Below are 18,393 nucleotides of genomic sequence, written 5' to 3'. Positions count from 1 at the left end.
ATGTCCCTCCTTCTGTCCACCTCTTGCACCAAGGTCTCTAGTGTATCAGCAAAGAACCTTGGTGCATGCACTCTCGCAGGCCTGGTACCAACTCAGATCAGCAGATTAGTGAGGTCTGGTATGCAGATTGGAGGATGTGGGATTTAGTAGTGCGCGACCTTTATTCAATGTTTTAACATAACTCATCAGTGTGTAAACATAGGGATGGGGTCGGCATCTGTGTTTTACATGTGCAATGTCTGATCTCTGTTCAGACTCCATGCAGGCAGTAGACTGTTATTTTCAGCAAATAACAGGTACCAGCTACCTTTAAGAGATTTCTAAGAAACATCCTCCCTTTAAGAGATTGTGCTCCCTCTGGTGGTGGAAAGTGTGAATTGCATTGATTCCACGTGCAAGGCCTGGAAAGGAAGGCTGATTGCAAGTAAGTGCTCTGATGGGTCCAAACTTTTGTCTGCCTGCGCGGGGTCCGTCAGGCACATGGCCCATAATGGACCCTTATCGAATTTTTCCCCCCGTACGTTTATTAGAAGTGATTAACACCAAAAGGGGTGAATCCTTCTAACACGTGTCACTCAGATTGGTCAATTGACTGCAAGAAGATGGTGTTTGAAATTGACGTATAAAAACAAGAGTTTGGCACACCTCCAGTCAGTGTTAGAGGATGTAAAAAATGTACAGTCTCTTTTTAATTGCTAGATATATTTTCTCTTTGTTAGCTTGAAGAAGATTCTCTTCTTCTGTAAGTAACTTTTACCTAACAGATGTAAAAAAGTACATTCAGGTCAGAGTTTAAGAGATTCTAGAAGTCAAATTGAACGTCTATACCCAGCAGGTACAGGCAGAGATAATAGTGTCACTTAACTGTAAAAGTGTTTGAGATCAAGAAAGGTGAGAGAAAAGCCAGGTAGCAGATACCGTCACTCATGCGTAAGGTGGGCTCAGCTAGAATGAAGGATCCAATTGGAACACACAACCCCACCATCGGAAAGACTCATTGACTCGAAGCTCCAGAAGCTACTGCCTACGAACTAGAGAAGGAAGGAGATCAACTCAACTATGCCACTCATAATGTTAATTAGCTAGCTTTATTTATGTGAGTTCAATCAATGACAGTAAGACAATAAGGTCACAAGCAAAGTTCATTTATTCAAAGCATTAATACCTCAAATAAAGTAAGTACTTACAACTAAGCGAACTTGGCTGGGGAAACGATGTCTTTCGAGTTATAATTCTTGAGCACAATCTTCTCGGGTTGAATCCGAATTCCCATTACAAAATCACTATCTTACATACGTTAACTGTTATAAATTTTTATCAAAATGTTCACATATGGCTAGCTCAACATGACCTGATCAACAACAACTTGCATTTGTATAGCACCTTTAATGTAGGAAAACGTCCCAAAGCACTTCACAGGAGCGTAATCGGACAAAAATTGACACCAAGCTGAAGAAGGAGATATTAGGACAGGTGACTAAAGGCTTGGTCAAAGAGGTAAGTTTTAAGGAGGGTCTCAAAGGAGGAGAGAGAGGCGGAGAAGTTTAGGGAGGGAATTCCAGAGATTAGGGCCTAGACGGATGAAGGCACGGCCATCAATGATGGGGTAAACGGAGTGGGGGATGCTTAAAAGGCCAGAGTTAGAGGAACACAGAGTTCTTGAAGGGTTGTAGGGCTGGAGGAGGTTACCCAGATAGGAAGTGGTGAGACCATGGAGGATTTGAATACAAGGATGGGAATTTTAATTTGAGGCATTAGTGGGCCATGAGCCAATGAAGGTCAGTGAGCACAGGGGTGATGGGTGAGTAGAACTTGGTGCAGGTTATGGTAAGGGCAGCAGAATTTTAGATGAGCTCAAGTTTATGGAGGTTAGAAGAAGGGAGGTTGGCCAGCAGAGAGCATTGGAATAGTTAAGTCTGGAGGTAACAAAAGCATGCATGAGGGTTTCAGCAGAAGATGGGCTGATGCAGTGGAGAGACGGGCAATGTTGCAGAAGTGGAAGTAGGCGGATGGAGAGAATATGGGGTCAAGCTCAGGAGCAAATGGGACGGTGAGATTATGAACAGTGTGGTTCTGCCTAAGACAGTGGCCAAATAGGGTGGTCAGAAGTTTAATGGGAATAGGGTTAAGAGAGCAGGAGGTGGGTCTCGTGGACACGATGAGCTTGGAGAGCGCATTAGGGGAGATAGGAGAGAAACTAGAAAAAGATGCCGGTTCAGAGCTAGGGCCATGGGGATCGTTGGGGGAAGCTTGGCTATGTGGGCAAGGTGGAGAGGGATGTGGCAGAGGCAGCTAAACGGATGGTCTCAATCTTAGTGACAAATGAATCCATGAGCTCCTCGCACTGGTTGTTGGAGGTGAGGGTGGAGGAGGCACGAGAGAGGGGTTTAAGGAGACATTTGGTAGTGGAGAAAAGAATTCTGGGGTTATCTTCGCATTCCAGGATGATTCTGGAGTATTGAACAGTTTTGGCAGAGAAGAGCAGGGCCTGATAATGCTTGATGTGATTCAGCCATATCTGGCGACGAATGGCTAAACCTGTTGAACGTCAGATAGGTTCAAGTCTGGGCTACATGGACTTAAGGAAGCGAAGATTGGTGCCGTACGAGGGAATGACCACTCTGAGAGTAGGGGTTTTACTAGGGACAGGGGCATCAAAGGTGATGGTGAAGGAATGACTGAGCAGATCGACAGCTGCAGAAGTATCATGGTGAACAAAGACTAGACAGTTGGGATAATACCTTGTTCACTTGCAACTTTGCATCTCTAAACTAGAGTGCATGACTAATGGGTAATTTACAATAATTCTATTGATTGACATGGGTGAAGACGACTTCACTTTCAATCATTTTGTTTTTCAACATTCTCAGCCCCTTATCTCCCCTTCCCAAGGTCACTAGGCCATACTTTAATTAAATCATCTAGTGATGGTTACTCTCAGGGTCTGGTTCATGTTAAGCATGCAAATGTTATCTGCCTTGGTGAGGCCCATTCTAGTATTTCAGCAGAGAAAGCAAATGTATAAAATTCTCTGCTGTGCTACTTCTGCGTTTCCTTATTTTGTTGGTCCAGTTTATATTTTAACCCCTTTTCACCTATATATCCTAACAATAAGAACAAGATTGTATAAACTCTGGAAACACTGCTAACCACCAGCACCTTGACTTTAATCTATCCAATAGGCGGCTCTCTAATGCTGTTAACCTGTCAGCTATCTGGAGATTTAACCCAAATTTAACCTCACCAATTTGCAGTAGTTCCTGACACTGATCTCAACAATAATTTACTAGTTAGTGATTCCATTAGTGCTGAATTACAGTGACATTACTGAATTTCCTTTACAACCTCTGTTACTCATTTTCTTAAGTAACTCTGTCTATTAATTGTTTGTAATTCAAACTGCTACGTGACCCTGACTACATCTATTTATATCTATTATTTGCTCGTATACTCAGTGTTTAACTTTAAGTTGTGATGTTATAGTCAATAAATAGTTGTTAATGCATGATTTATGGTCTGACTTCTTCCTTGGTGATTCGACAAGAAAAGGTTAATTCATCAGCAGCTAGTGGGTATCCTAATCAAGGTTGGTAAGGTGAACTCAAATTCAATCGAAACTGGGTAGTGTAAAACAGTTTGGCAAACCGACTTAAGCATCACTCACTCTTAGACCTAAACTGGGCGGTAAACCCCAGATGGTTCCTTAGTGAAAAGTTATGAGGTTAAGGGTTCATCTGGTTCCTTGGCATATATTTGTCAGGATACCTAAAAAACAGCGTTATTTCAAATATCACATGGATAATTATGTAGTTTTCCCCATGAGCAGTACATTCTGAAACTAGAAGTTGCTTGCAACACTGTGAATATAGACCTTTCTTCTTTGAAAAAAAGTTACCCTACAGCGATTAGCCATAAACTCATCAGAGAACTTTCTATAATTTGCTGTGGCCTTATCAGAAGGAAGAAAAATATTGACATAGTTTTGCTGGTACTGCTGCTAGCCTGTCTGATGTGCCAGTCACCTCTTGCAAGTTTTTCAGTGAATGTGCACCCTAGCCTGCAGAATAACATATATTAATTCAGAGTGGCATGTAGTAGATAAACCATTTCCTGATAAAATCTCCAGCATTAAACTTCCATAGAACCCAATATATTTGGTAGGTCTGAGGGCATGTTGTGTAGATAGAGCAGACATGACAGCCTGGATAGTCTTTTTGTGAATCTACACTTTCCTTTATTGTTAAATAATTGAACCTACTGATGCCATTTATTTTAGGTAGTGCCTGAATATACTTAGTTTGCCTTGTGTAATTTATGAATGCATTATGTGATTTATCTCACCCCTTATTTTGTTACTGTTTTACAGAGCAGTCTGAACAGTGATCAAGGCCTAGGCCTGGCCTCATTAAGTGTCATCTATGCAGCCCTTATCCTCTCTTCAATGTTCCTTCCACCCGTGATGATAAAATATCTTGGCTGTAAATGGACCATTGTTATCTCCATGTGCTGCTATGTTACATTTTCAATTGGCAATTTTTATCCAAGCTGGTAATAATATAAAATCTTAACTTTTACTAGCAATTTGAGCAGTGTTATTGCGTTGTAGTAATAATGTTTTTCTTGCTTGTTCACAAGTTTATAATCACAGAACTCCCTGTTCCTGTACCAATGGATTTTTTAAAATCCAGTGACATTTTAGATAAACCTATCGTATAATCAGACAATTATAGTATCTTACAAGCTCTGAAGAAGCAGGTTTAAAATATAAAATAATATAAGCTTCCCCAGTGGCCTAGTAGCATCACCTGTACTAACTCATACAAACCAATAGATCGCAGGATTGATTTCCAGTTTGTGCTCTGTTAGTTGATCTCAGCTTGGGGCAGTTTTCAAGTTTTTACAATTTGCCTTAGCGCCCCAGGCTAAGGAGAAGAAACAGCAGTCAGAGTTCCCATCTCTGATGACCTCTGCTGCAAAGTGTATGATGGTAATTTTAACCCCCAAGAACGGGTGGGGTGGGAGCAGGTGGGAGGTTAAAGTGCCAGCTTTTTGGAGCGGGTTCGCATCCCAGTTCCAACGTGCCCACTTCCGGGTTTGACCCAGGCGCATTAGGATGCGCTCGCGCAACAGTTACCAGTCCCAACGGCACTTAAAGCCGGCGAGCTGATATTTAAAGGGCCAATTTGGGTACTTGAAAGACTTAAGATGATTAACTTTTTGTGGATTCTGCAACAGAATCGAATTTAACTTCTCCTGAATGTGTCTCCCGTGACTTCTGAAACACGTCATAGAAATGGAGGCGTGTTGCAGCCAAAGCTCATTTGACCCTTTAAACCAGTGATTGATACATCTCAATAAAAGGTGAGGTATTGCAGCTGGGCACTCAGTTCCTTCAAACCTTTGACTGGGAGTTCTTTATGTTCAGACTGAGATTTCTTTGTTGAGACTGAGAATTCTGTGTTCACATAAATTTACCTACATTTTGGAGCCCCTCAAACTGACAACATCAGGATGGCAAGCACAATGGATCTATTCCACAGTACATCTGAGCAGGAGGCACATCACCATCCGCGGCAGGCGCGGAGTGCAGTTCTGGGATCTGCAGGTACACAAGACAGAGGTGCGAGACAAGGACCTGGCGAAGAGAATGGAGGGGCCGAGGTGACAGGAGGCACTACCCACTACCCACTACCTATGAGCATTGGAGATGCATAGCACACATCTGTCACTACTCCCAAATCAGCAGGTCAAAAATACATCGTTTGCTAGAACAAGTTGTTTCATTTACTTTCCCATGGACAAGTGGCAACAGTATGACAGGGCACTGCAATTTTACAAAGTGGCAGGAATCGCCAAGGTTCAAGGAGTCATGGATTGCACTTGTGTGACCGTATGCATTCTCCTGATCAATGCCACCATCTACGTCAACAGGAAGGGATTCAACTCCAAATGTCCAACTCATTTGTGATCGGCAGCACTGCATCATGTAAGTCACTGCTCCCTTCCTTGGTAATTACCACAATATATTCATTTCAAAACAATCCAGCATGCCAGCACTGTTATACCTGTATGGGGAATTGCAGCCATGGCTGATAACATCTGCTCATAGAGCACACTGCTGGTATATGCACAACTGCAGGAGACCTCTCTGATATTTTTAGATTAAAACATGTATTTTCTGCTTCGGAAGCAACTATGGGCAGAATACAGCAGGCTGGGAATGAATCTCAGTGTGTCAAATCAGGCCGCTGAAGGAAGTACCTGGAATAGATCTGGCTGGGGTGTTGAGGACAGCAGTCAGGTTGGATAATGTCATTGCATGAAGCATGGGGAATAGGTTGGGATGGACCACTGAAAATGACACTGGGAACAGATTATGTCATAAGCACTTAAAAAGAGATGGTAGGTAGAGCAAAAATGAAAAGAGATAGGGTTTAATGTGATTGAAGCAAACTGTAATCAATTGTCTATAACAAAGCATGACACGTGGGGGGTTGAATTTCCTTGCTGCTTTTGGAGTATTTCTAGTGCATAATCGGGGCAAGTAAATGGTTGTTAGGAAAATTGGGCAGAAGTTATTCCCGCTGGTTTTCTGCCATGAAATCTCTTCCCAAGTTCCCTCACAGTTTTTGGTCCTTCCCGTGATCCACCCAAGTCCCAACTGCCCTAATTCAAATATGTGGTAATGACGGCCAATACCACTGCAGCTTTCTTCTTTTACACTCGCAATGCAGTCAGGGTAACGAGACTGAGATTTATGAGGTGCAGCTGTTGTCAGGATCAGCTTAGACAGGCAGAAGGGTTTGGAATGTTTGACTTGTGATTTCTGCAGCTAGGATACACTTTTTTTGCAGCAATTGTTTTTTGCCTTTCTGTGTATACACACCTGGACTTGCTTTTCACAGCTTCTAATAGGGTCAGACCACCAACAGATTTTTGACCCTCATCCAACCCCATACACCCTAGAGTCAATGAGGGCTTCTTAGGAGCAGGTAGAGCATTTCCTATGGGCATACCATTGTATGCAATTATCTTGGAGGAGGAGGAGGAACCCAGGAAGAAGCAGAGTCAGGCAGCATTTAAGAAGGATGCAGCCCACCAGACATTACTCCTTCCCCCATAGAATATACAGGCAGCACAGATCATATAAGGACTTTACTAAGGGGATGCGTATAATAAGAGCATGCTTCATCAAAATGGCAATAAGGCAGCTCTGTCACCTACTGCATGACAATTTACAGACAAACTAATCTGCCCACACTGCTCTCTCTCTCGCTATGAAGGCACGATCATAATCAACTTCGCAGGAAACATCAGGCAATCTCTGTAATCAGCCAGGCTGTAGTAAAGGCATGAATTTGTTAGGTCACTGATGCACTTTATGGGAGAGCTGGAAAATTCTTCCTCTTTGGCATCACAGCAAGGCAGCAGCAAGATAGGACCATACAGTTTTATGGGGTTGCTGGCTTCCCCAGGGTCCAGAGTGCTATTGGTGGCATCCAAGTTGCTTTGCGTGCTCCCACAGAATACCCCTTCAACTATCTGAAGGGCTTCTACTCCTTCGATGTACAAACTGTACATGTCAACAAACGCCAGATATGCTGGAAGTTGTCACAATGCATTCATCCTTCAAAACTCGGACCTTCCCGACTTCTTCAGGGAACAAAATGAGATCAAAAGATGGCTTCTGGGTGACAAAGCCTATCCCATTCTCCTATGGAAATTAAACCCACTAAGCGTGCCCTAAACATCAGCAGAGAAGCATTACAATGAGGCACATACTTCTAATAGATTGGTCATCGAGAGGACCATCAGGTTCTTGAAGGCACACTTTTGCTGCCTGGACATGTTGGGCAGGGCTTTGCAGTATGCTGCAGATCGTGTCACGAATAGTTGTAGCCTGATGTGCCCTGCACAACTTTGCCATTCAAAAAGGACTGGACATGACATTGCTGGCAAGAAAGCCCTGGCTTCAATGGAGCCAGAACTAAATGAAGGAGAGCAGCACAATGACCTGCACTCAGAGGACTCCTCAGTGATTGCTACAAGGGACATCAGAGCACATCTCATCACTGAAATCTTCTCTTTTGTGCAACATAGTCTACCTTTAACACTAGAGTCTTATCTCCATCTCCCCCACTTCCAAATAAAGGGACATTCCCTCAATCGACTACCCATCCTACAAGATGACAACACACAGCCCTCTTTGCCCCTAATCATCACCTGAGTAAATAAGTCAGCACCAAATAAATGCACCCTTATTTGTTTGACTCTAACCTCCAGAAATAACAAACCACACTGTCAATGTGCATTCTATTTTATTACAACAAAGTCCAGAATGAACTGAAGCCAAACTATTCTTTCCTAACACTGTGCTTCGCCTAGGTGGCTGAAGGTGCCTTTCTAACACCTATTCTAATGCTTATCCTAGGTGTAAAATGAGGGCCAGTATCACGAGAGGTGGTTGGCTGTTCATGCTCTCCAAAAGGATAATGGGAGGTAGCCGTCCACTAATGGCAGATGAGGGCCACTTCTCATGATAACACATCAGCCCTCTGGAGTGTAAATATTAGTTTGGTGATCATAGCTTTGTATTTAAAATCACATTCTGTGGATGAACCTTTAGATTACTGGCAGTTCCTAAGAAATTCTAAGCTCCCTGGCTGGTCATTTTTAAAATATTTTTAAATCATACATTGTGATACTAAAATAAACTCATAACATCACAATAATAAAGCTACTCAAATGTTTGGAGAATCTTTATAACTGTAACAATAGCTTATACTACAAAACTAATCAATTAATAAGAGACCCACTAGAACTTGACAATTTCTTGTTGGTGACTTTGGCAGTGTAATTATGCTAACATGAAATAACTTGTCCTTGGCACATTAAGGGTTAATATAATAGTGGAATGATGATATTTGAAAAAAATTAAATTACAGTTTTAGGAAATCATTTAAGTAATTCCATCGATTAAAGAAGATTGGTTGGGGTTGCTAAGTGTATCTATATTGTTATATTCAATTGATATCACTAATGCAAAACTTTATCATTTATATTTATCCTGAAAATTGATCTTGCACTAGCTCAATTAAAGTTGGTGTATGTTTCCCATTGGATGTCTGAAATTGAACATATGGCTAAATTAAACAGGTACTATTCAAATGGATCACCTAAATGTACGTTCATGCAGTGTCAGCACTTACGATCAACACTATTAGATTTTATCTGTTGCAATCTTCTGTGTTTGTAAAATAACAAATATGACACAGCAAGAGCCTACTATTGGGTGTAAATGCTAGACCAGGCATATATGTTTCGCAAAACCAAACACAGTCTGGGAATAATATCAATTAATCAATCCTCGATGTGAATTATGAAAATGATATTATTAACAGCAATGAATAAGACATTAAAGGTTAGTCGTAGAGTTATAATGAAGATATTGTTTTTCACAGGTACACACTTATTCCCACTGCAATAATCCTTGGGTTCGGAGGAGCTCCACTTTGGTCTGCTAAATGCACCTATCTTACCATTTGTGGTAACCGAAATGCAAGGATGAACAATAAGATTGCAGAAAACGTAATAAACCACTACTTCGGAATTTTCTTCCTTATATTTCAGTCATCTGCTGTTTGGGGGAATCTAATGTCTTCATTAATATTTCAATACTCTTCTGATACAGGTAAGAAGTCATATTTGTTTTTAAGTACCATAATATATGCATTGTTATTATCTATTGAAATAAATGGGTTAATGTCTCTGTCAAAGCAGCAGAGAGAGGAATTTGGTGTGAGCGCATTACGTATCGCTGACTATATTTTCTACTTTTCTACTTTTATCTCTTTAGAAAATCTGCTTAATTACTGCTTAATAAGCTTCATTAAAAGGCATGACGTTGGATAGGCAATGGCTAACATTTAAGGAACGAATGCATGACTTGCAACAGTTATACATTCCTTTCTGATGCAAAAACACAAATGGAAAAGTGGCCCAACCATAGCTAACAAAAGAAATTAAGGATAGTATTAGATCCAAAGAGGAGTCATATAAAGTTGCCAGAAAAAGTAGCAAGCCTGAGGTTTGGGAGCAGTTCAGAATTCAGCAAAAAAGGAATAAGAGATTGATTAAGAGGGGAAAAATAGAGTGAGAGTAAACTTGCAAGGAAAATAAAAGTGGACTGTAAAAGCTTCTACAAGTATATAAAAAGAAAAAGATTAGTGAAGTCAGAAACAGGAGAATTTATAATGGAGAACAAGGACACAAATAATTTCCCAGGAATGCTAGGGAACCAAGGGACTAGTGAGAAGGAGGAACTAAAGGAAATTGGTATTAGTAAAAAAATAATGCTGGAGAAATTAATGGGACTGAAAGCCGATAAATCCCCTGGGCCTGATAATCTGCATCCCAGAATACTAGAAGAGGTAACCATGGAAATAGTGGATGCATTAGTTGTCATCTTCCAAAATTCTAAAGATTATGGAACAGTTCCTGCAGATTTTTTTTTATTCATTCATGGGATGTGGGCATTGCTGGCAAGGCCAGCATTTATTGCCCATCCCTAATTGCCCTTGAGAAGGTGGTGGTGAGCCACCTTCTTGAACCGCTGCAGTCCGTGAGGTGAAGGTTCTCCCACAGTGCTGTTAGGAAGGGAGTTCCAGGATTCACTGGAGCCACTGGAGAGTTTTCCCCCTGATTCCCATTGACTTCAATTTTACTGGGGCTCTTTGGTGCCACACTCGGTCAAATGCTGCCTTGATGTCAAGGGCAGTCACTCTCACCTCACCTCTGGAATTCAGCTCTTTTGTCCATGTTTGGACCAAGACTGTAATGAGGTCTGGAGCTGAGTGGTCCTGGCGGAACCCAAACTGAGCATCGGTGAGCAGGTTATTGGTGAGTAAGTGCCGCTTGATAGCACTGTCGACGACACTTTCCATCACTTTACTGATGATTGAGAGTAGGCTGGAGCGGTAATTGGCTGGATTGGATTTGACCTGCTTTTTGTGGACAGGACATACCTGGGCAATTTTCCATTGTCGGGTAGATGCCAGTGTTGTAGCTGTACTGGAACAGTTTGGCTAGAGGCGCGGCTAGTTCTGGAGCACAAGTCTTCAGCACTACAGCCGGGATGCTGTCGGGGCCCATAGCCTTTGCTGTATCCAGTACACTCAGCTGTTTCTTGATAACACGTGGAGTGAATCGAATTGGCTGAAGACTGGCTTCTGTGATGGTGGGGATATCGAGAGGAGGCCGAGATTGGAAGGTGGCAAATGTAACCCCACTATTTAAAAAAGGAGGGAGAGAGAAAACGGGGAACTACATACCGGTTAGGCTAACATCAGTAGTAGGGAAAATTATAAAGGATGTGTTAATAGGACACTTAGAAAATATCAACAGGATCAGACAAAGTCAACATGGATTTATGAAAGGAAAATCATGTTTGATAAACCTACTGGAGTTTTTTGAGGATGTAACTGGTAGAACAGATAAGGGAGAACCAGTGGATGTAGTTTATTTGGATTTTCAGAAGGCCTTTGATAAAGTCCCACATAAGAGGTTAGTGTGCAAAATTAAAGCTCTTGGGATTGGTGGTAATATACTGGCATGCATTGAAAATTGGTTAACAGACAGGAAACAGAGAGTAGGAGTAAATGGGTCTTTTTCGGGGTGGCAGGCAGTGAGTAGTGGGGTACCGCAGGGATCAGTGCTTGGGCCCCAGCTAGTCACAATATATATCAATGATTTGGATGAGGGAACCAAATGTAATATTTCCCTGTTTGCTGACGACACAAAACTCGGTGGGATTGTGAGTTGTGAGGAGGATGCAAAGAGGCTTCAAGGCGATTTAGACAAGTTGAGTGAGTGGGCAAATACATGGCAGATGCAGTATAATGTAGATAAATATGAAGTTATCCATTTCGGAAGGAAAAACAGAAATGCAGAGTATTATTTAAATGGTGATAGATTGGGAAATGTTGATGTACAAAGGGATCTGGGTGTCCTTGTACACCAGCCACTGAAAGCATACATGCAGGTGTAGGAAGCAGTTAGGAAGGCAAATGGTATGTTGGCCTTCATTGCAAGAGGATTTGAGTACAGGAGCAAGGATGTCTTACTGCAGTTATACAGGGCCTTGGTGAAACCACACCTGGAATATTGAGTGCAGCTTTGGTCTTCTTTCCTAAGAAAGGATATACTTGCCATAGAGGGAGTGCAGCGAAGGTTCACCAGACTGATTCCTGGGATGGCAGGACTGTCGTATGAGGAGAGATTGGGTCGACTCAGCCTGTATTCACTCGAGTTTAGAAGAATGAGAGGGGATCTCATTGAAACATATAAAATTCTGACAGGGCAAGACAGACTGGATGCAGGGAGGATGTTTCCCCTGGCTGGAGGGTCCGGAACGAGGGGTCACAGTCTCAGGATACGGGGTAGGACATTTAGAACTGAGATGAGGAAAAATTTCTTCACTCAGAGGGTGGTGAACCTGTGGAATTCTCTACCACAGAAGGCAGTGGTAGAGAATTCCACAGGTTCACCACAGTCACTAAATATATTTAAGAAGGAGCTAGATAGATTTCTAGACACAAAAGGCATCAAGGGGTATGGGGAGAGAGCAGGAATATGGTATTGAGATAGAGGATCAGCCATGATCATATTGAATGGCGGAGCAGGCTCGAAGGGCCGAAAGGCCGACTCCTGCTCCTATTTTCTATGTTTCTATGTTACTCTGTGGGACTGATGTTTCTGAAACATGAAAATGATTTATGGGCTATGGCAACATATAGCGGAAAGGTCCCTTTGAACATCAACATTTCCCAATCTCTTACCATTTAAAAAATACTCTGCATTGCTGTTTTTCCTACCAAAGTGGACAACTTCACATTTTTCCACATTATATTCAATCTGCCATTTTCTTGCCCACTCACTTAGCCTGTCTGTATCCCCTTGAAGCCGCTTTGCATCCTCCTGACAACTCACATTCCCACCTAGTTTTGTGTCATCAGCAAACTTGGAAATATTACATTCGGTCCCCTCATCCAAATCATTGATATAGATTGTGAATAGCTGGGGCCCAAGCATCGATCCCTGCGGTACCCCACTAGTCACAGTCTGCCAACCTGAAAAAGACCCGTTTATTCCTACTCTCTGTTTTTTGTCTGTTAACCAGTTCTCAATCCATGCCAGTATATTACCCCCAATTCCACGTGTTCTAACTTTGTTCACCAACCTCCTGTGTGGGACCTTATCGAAAGCCTTCTGAAAATCCAAATGCACCACATCCACTAGTTCCCCCTTATCTATTCTACTAGTTACATCCTCAAAGAACTCCAATAGGTTTGTCAAACATGATTTCCCTTTCATAAATCCATTTTGACTCTGCCAAATCCTATTATTGTTTTCTAAGTGTCTTGTTATCATATCATCTATAATAGATTCTAGCAATTCCCCTACTACTGATATCAGGCTAACAGGTCTGTAGTTCCCGGTTTTCTCTCTCTCTCCTTTCTTAAATAGTGGGGTTACATTTGCTACCCTCCAATCTGCAGGAACCATTCCAGAATTTATAGAATTTTATAGAATCTATAGAATTTCATCTATCAAGCGGCACTTACTCACCAATAACCTGCTCACCGATGCTCAGTTTGGGTTCCGCCAGGACCACTCGGCTTTAGACCTCATTACAGCCTTGGTCCAAAACATGGACAAAAGAGCTGAATTCCAGAGGTGAGGTGAGAGTGACTGCCCTTGACATCAAGGCAGCATTTGACCGAGCGTGGCACCAAAGAGCCCTAGTAAAATTGACGTCAATGGGAATCAGGGGGAAAACTCTCCAGTGGCTGGAGTCTTACGTAGCACAAAGGAAGATGGTAGTGGTTGTTGGAGGCCAATCATCTCAGCCCCAGGACATTGCTGCAGGAGTTCCTCAGAGCAGTGTCCTAGGCTCAACCATCTTCAGCTGCTTCATCAATGACCTTCCCTCCTTCATAAGGTCAGAAATGGGGATGTTCGCTGATGATTGCACAGTGTTCAGTTCCATTCGCAACCCCGCAAATAATTAAGCAGTCTGAGCCCGCATGCAGCAAGACCTGGACAACATCCAGGCTTGCGCTGATGAGTGGCAAGTAACATTCGCACCGGACAAGTGCCAGGCAATGACCATTTCCAACAAGAGAGTGTCTAACCACCTCCCCTTGACATTCAACGGCATTACCATAGCCGAATCCCCCACCATCAACATCCTGGGGGTCACCATTGACCAGAAACTTAACTGGACCAGCCACATGAATACTGTGGCTATAAGAGCAGATCAGAGGCTGGGTATTTTGCGGCAAGTGACTCACCTCCTGACTCCCCAAAGCCATCTACAAGGCACAAGTCAGGAGTGTGATGGAATACTCTCCACTTGCCTGGATGAGTGCAGCTCCAACAACACTCAAGAAGCTCGACACCATCCAGGACAAAGCAGCCCGCTTGATTGGCACCCCATCCACCACCATAAACATTCACTCCCTTCACCACCGGCACACAGTGACTGCATTGTGTACCATCCACAGGATGCACTGCAGCAACTCGCCAAGGCTTCTTCGACAGCACCTCCCAAACCTCTACCACCTGGAAGGACAAGGGCAGCAGGCACATGGGAACAATACCACCTGCACGTTCCCCTCCAAGTCACACACCATCCCGACTTGGAAATATATCGCCGTTACTTCATCGTCACTGGCTCAAAATCCTGGAACTCCCCTCCTAACAGTACTCTGGGAGAACCTTCACCACACGGACTGCAGCGGTTCAAGAAGGCGGCTCACCACTACCTGCTCAAGGGCAATTCGGGATGGGCAATAAATGTCGGCCTCGCCAGCAACACCCACATCCCATGAACAAATAAAACAAAAGATGACAACCAATGCATCCACTATCTCTATAGCCACCTCTTTCGAAACCCTGGGATGTAGATCATCAGGCCCTTGGGATTTATCGACTTTCAGTCCCACTAATTTCTCTAGTACTATTTGTTTACTAATACTAATTTCCTTCAGTTCCTCATTCTCGCCAGTCCCTTCATTCTGTAGTATTTCTGGGAGGTTTTTTGTGTCTTCTTCTGTGAAGACAGACACAAAAGGCCCGATTTTACCAGGGGTGCGGGTTCTCGGCAGGTAGGCCAGCGGGCGCGTTGAAAACACGCCCGGTGAAATTAGTGGGTTGCCCGTGCGATCGTAGCAGGCAACCCACTAATTGGATCCACTTACCTGCTCCTCCGGGTTCCCCGACGCTGATCTGCACGTCGGGCGGGCTGCGCATGCGCAGTAAGATCTGTCAGCTGGAGGCGCTCTATTTAAAGGGGCAGTCCTCCACTGACAGATGCTGCCACAAACAGCAAAAATTACAGTATGGAGCAGCCCAGGGGGAAGGCTGCTCCCAGTTTAATGATGCCTCACCCCAGGTATCATTAGATGGGGTGAGGAGGAGGGGGAGGACAGAGATCTTCTCCCCGGCGGGCGGGAGGAAGCGGCCTGCTGCCGCCACCAGGAAGGCCTGGCTCGAGGTGGCAGAGGGGGTCACCTGCACCACCAACATATCGCCCACCTGCATACGGTGCAGGAGGCGCTCCAATGGCCTCAGTAGGTCAGCCACAGTGAGTACACGTAGTCTTTCCCCTACACTCCGTACGCCACAACACTGCCCCCACCCCACATCTCCTTCGGCACTGCCAACACTACTCTGTCACATGACCCCTCCTACCCACGCAAACCTCATCCTCATCTTACCTGCACCTACTCACCTCGGGAGTACTCACCCCGCCACTACCACGCAACCCAATCCTCATACAATCTCATGGCTCTATCCCATACTCACCCTCTCGTGCATCTCTCTCACGGCCAGCCTCACTCAACCTGCCACCACCTGTGCTGCAGCCACAGGGCATGCATCACATATGTGCAGTAGGCAGCGTAAGGCAAACGTGTCGTGAGCATGAAGGGGATGCACAGGGGTGTTTGCGGGTTCGTCATGGTTCTTACTTCTATTGAATTAAAGAACAACTCACATCACACATTATATTGGCACCACTACTGCCATGTCTTCGCGAATCCTATCCGGTTTGTGCAATAATGCCCGCTCCTGGGTATCCCTATGAGGACCCATCACTGATGCCACCCAGTGTGTCTCTGCAGAGTGGGTGTAGGTGTATTTGCAGGGGTCTTCTGTGCAGACGACTGAGAGACATCGGGGATGTGGTGACTTTGACAGTGACAGGTAGGAAGATGGTGCACGGGCCAACCAGGAGCAGCTCGGCATGAAAGAGGCTGCAGATGTCCACGGCTACATGTCGACTGACTCTGAGCCTCCATGTGCACTGCTGCTCAGGGAGGTCCAGGAGGCTGAGCCTCGGTCTGTGGAACGTGTGGCGTGGGTAGTGCCCTCTGCGACGCATCTCTCTCTGCGGTAGCCCTCCCTCCTGCTGTACAGGTGGATGTGTCACAGCACTCTGTTGTGGAGCTCCACGTGTCAGAGGTGGACGGCGTCGATGGCGAGGCTGGTGAGGCTGGTGATGCTATTCGCACTCCGAGGAGGTCATGACTGCAGCTACGGCGGCCCCCATCCGCAAGATGTACATCTGAGGGGGTCCGCAAGGTAGGTACATGTCTCTGGACCCCGGGGTAAGTGTGCAGGTTGGTGACCTCGACCATCAGGAGGAGGGTGGTGGAGGCCAAACTTTGTACCAAGTGACAGAGTGGCCTCCTGCAATGGCTGAGGGTCTCCCCCCCACCCCCCCCCCCACACCTGTCAAATGGACCTTTGCAGCTGCCACAGGCTGACGGCTGCAACACGTCCATTTCAACTGGGACTGTTTCCCCCAGTGTGTGAAACAGTCCCATGTTTATCCAAAATCACACACAGTCCCTTAATCAGGTCAGTTAATGATCTGAACAAGCAAAGTAAATACACTCAAGTGGCATCCCGCTGGCTTTAATTGCCTGCGGGATTCCCACCAGCGGGGGCTGCGCACGCACCCCCGCACGTCAGCGCAGAACCCGGAAGTGGGCGGGATCAAGGCGTGATCCGGTCCCGCACCTGGTTTCGAGATTTTTGGGGCCCCCCCGCCGAGAACGCACCCGGTAGCGGGTGCTAAAATCGGGCCCAAAGTATTTGTTTAATTTCCCTGCCATTTCCTTATTCTCCATTATAAATTCTCCCGTCTCTGTCTATAAGGGATGCACATTTGCCTTCACCAGTCTTTTCCTTTTTACATACCTAGAGAAGCTTTAACAGTCTGTTTTTATGTTTCTCGCTAGTTTACTCTCATATTCTATTTTCCCTTTCTTTATCAATTTCTTGGTCCTCCTTTGCTGAATTCTAAAATGCTCCCAATCTCAGGCGTACTGCTTTTTCTGGCAACTTTATATGCCTCTTTCTTTGATTTAATAACATCTTTAATTTCTCTTGTTAGCTATGGTTGGACCACTTTTCCTGTTAGGTTTTTGTTCCTTAAAGGAATTTATATTTGTTGCAAATTATGTATCAATTCTTTAAATGCTAGCCATTGCCTGTCTACCATCATACCTTTTAATGTAGTTTCCCAATCAATCATAGCCAACTTGCGCCTCATACCTTCGTAGTTTCCTTTGTTTAGATTTAAGACCCTAGTTTCGGAGAGGGTTAAATTCTTACAAATGGAAAACCCAACCCACTTGCCTACTTCCGGTTTAACTGGGATGGGTTGGCAGGCGGGCGACTAACCCGCTCCAGAGGGGCGGGTCGGTAATTATATTTAAATGAGTCTACGTGCCTCAGATTTTAGTAGCCATTTGGATTTATCGGCTGCCGGCCGGGTTTTCTGGCGTTCGGTAAACCCGGCAGCTAAAGTGAGGCGAGAACAGCCAGATCCAGCAGTTAAGTGTTTTTCCAGCACTGCTTGTGGGCCAGGACGGGAAGGAGTGCTTCCCCCCAGCACCCTAAACTAACCTGCCACGATCTAACTCCATACCCGCGGATCTCCAGACCCCCCCGCAATCTCTTCCCCTGCAATCTCTCCCCCCACGAATGGCCAAACCCCCCCACTATCCAATGTCTCCCCCCCTTCCCCCTACATCTCTCCCTCCCTCCTTCCTCTCCGGTCCCCAGCTGCGACCTTCTACTGCAGATCTTTCCGCCTGACAGCCAGCCAGCCTCTCAATCTGGCCAGCTACCGGGCGGGAAATGGAGAAAAAAAATTCAAACGAAGTCCTGCCGTTAAATTCAACAGGACCTCCGTGTTTCCTGTATTTCCCGGCTTCATATTTGAATAACAGTTAACTGGAATGAGTAAGAATCGCCCTCGTGCAACTCCCCTGGTCCCTGTCTTGTGTGCTCGTTCACTTGTCCTAGTTCCCCGTCAAGGTG

At 44.7% G+C, this 18,393-nt stretch overlaps 1 protein-coding gene across 1 annotated transcript in view; it reads left to right on the top strand.

Moving 5' to 3' along the window:
• LOC137324218 (protein unc-93 homolog A-like) overlaps nucleotides 1-18,393 on the top strand; it is a 75,236-nt gene that overhangs the window by 10,798 nt on the left and 46,045 nt on the right. Inside the window, exons 2-3 of the mRNA XM_067988354.1 lie at nucleotides 4,367-4,548; nucleotides 9,462-9,691. Coding sequence (XP_067844455.1) covers nucleotides 4,367-4,548; nucleotides 9,462-9,691 — 412 coding nt within the window. The remainder of the gene's footprint in view (nucleotides 1-4,366; nucleotides 4,549-9,461; nucleotides 9,692-18,393) is intronic.

Source organism: Heptranchias perlo, chromosome 8 (assembly GCF_035084215.1).
Source record: "Heptranchias perlo isolate sHepPer1 chromosome 8, sHepPer1.hap1, whole genome shotgun sequence".
NCBI classification, from domain to species: Eukaryota; Metazoa; Chordata; class Chondrichthyes; order Hexanchiformes; family Hexanchidae; genus Heptranchias; species Heptranchias perlo.
Note: the sequence above shows the minus strand (reverse complement) of the source record. Positions and strands in the feature narration are given on the sequence as shown.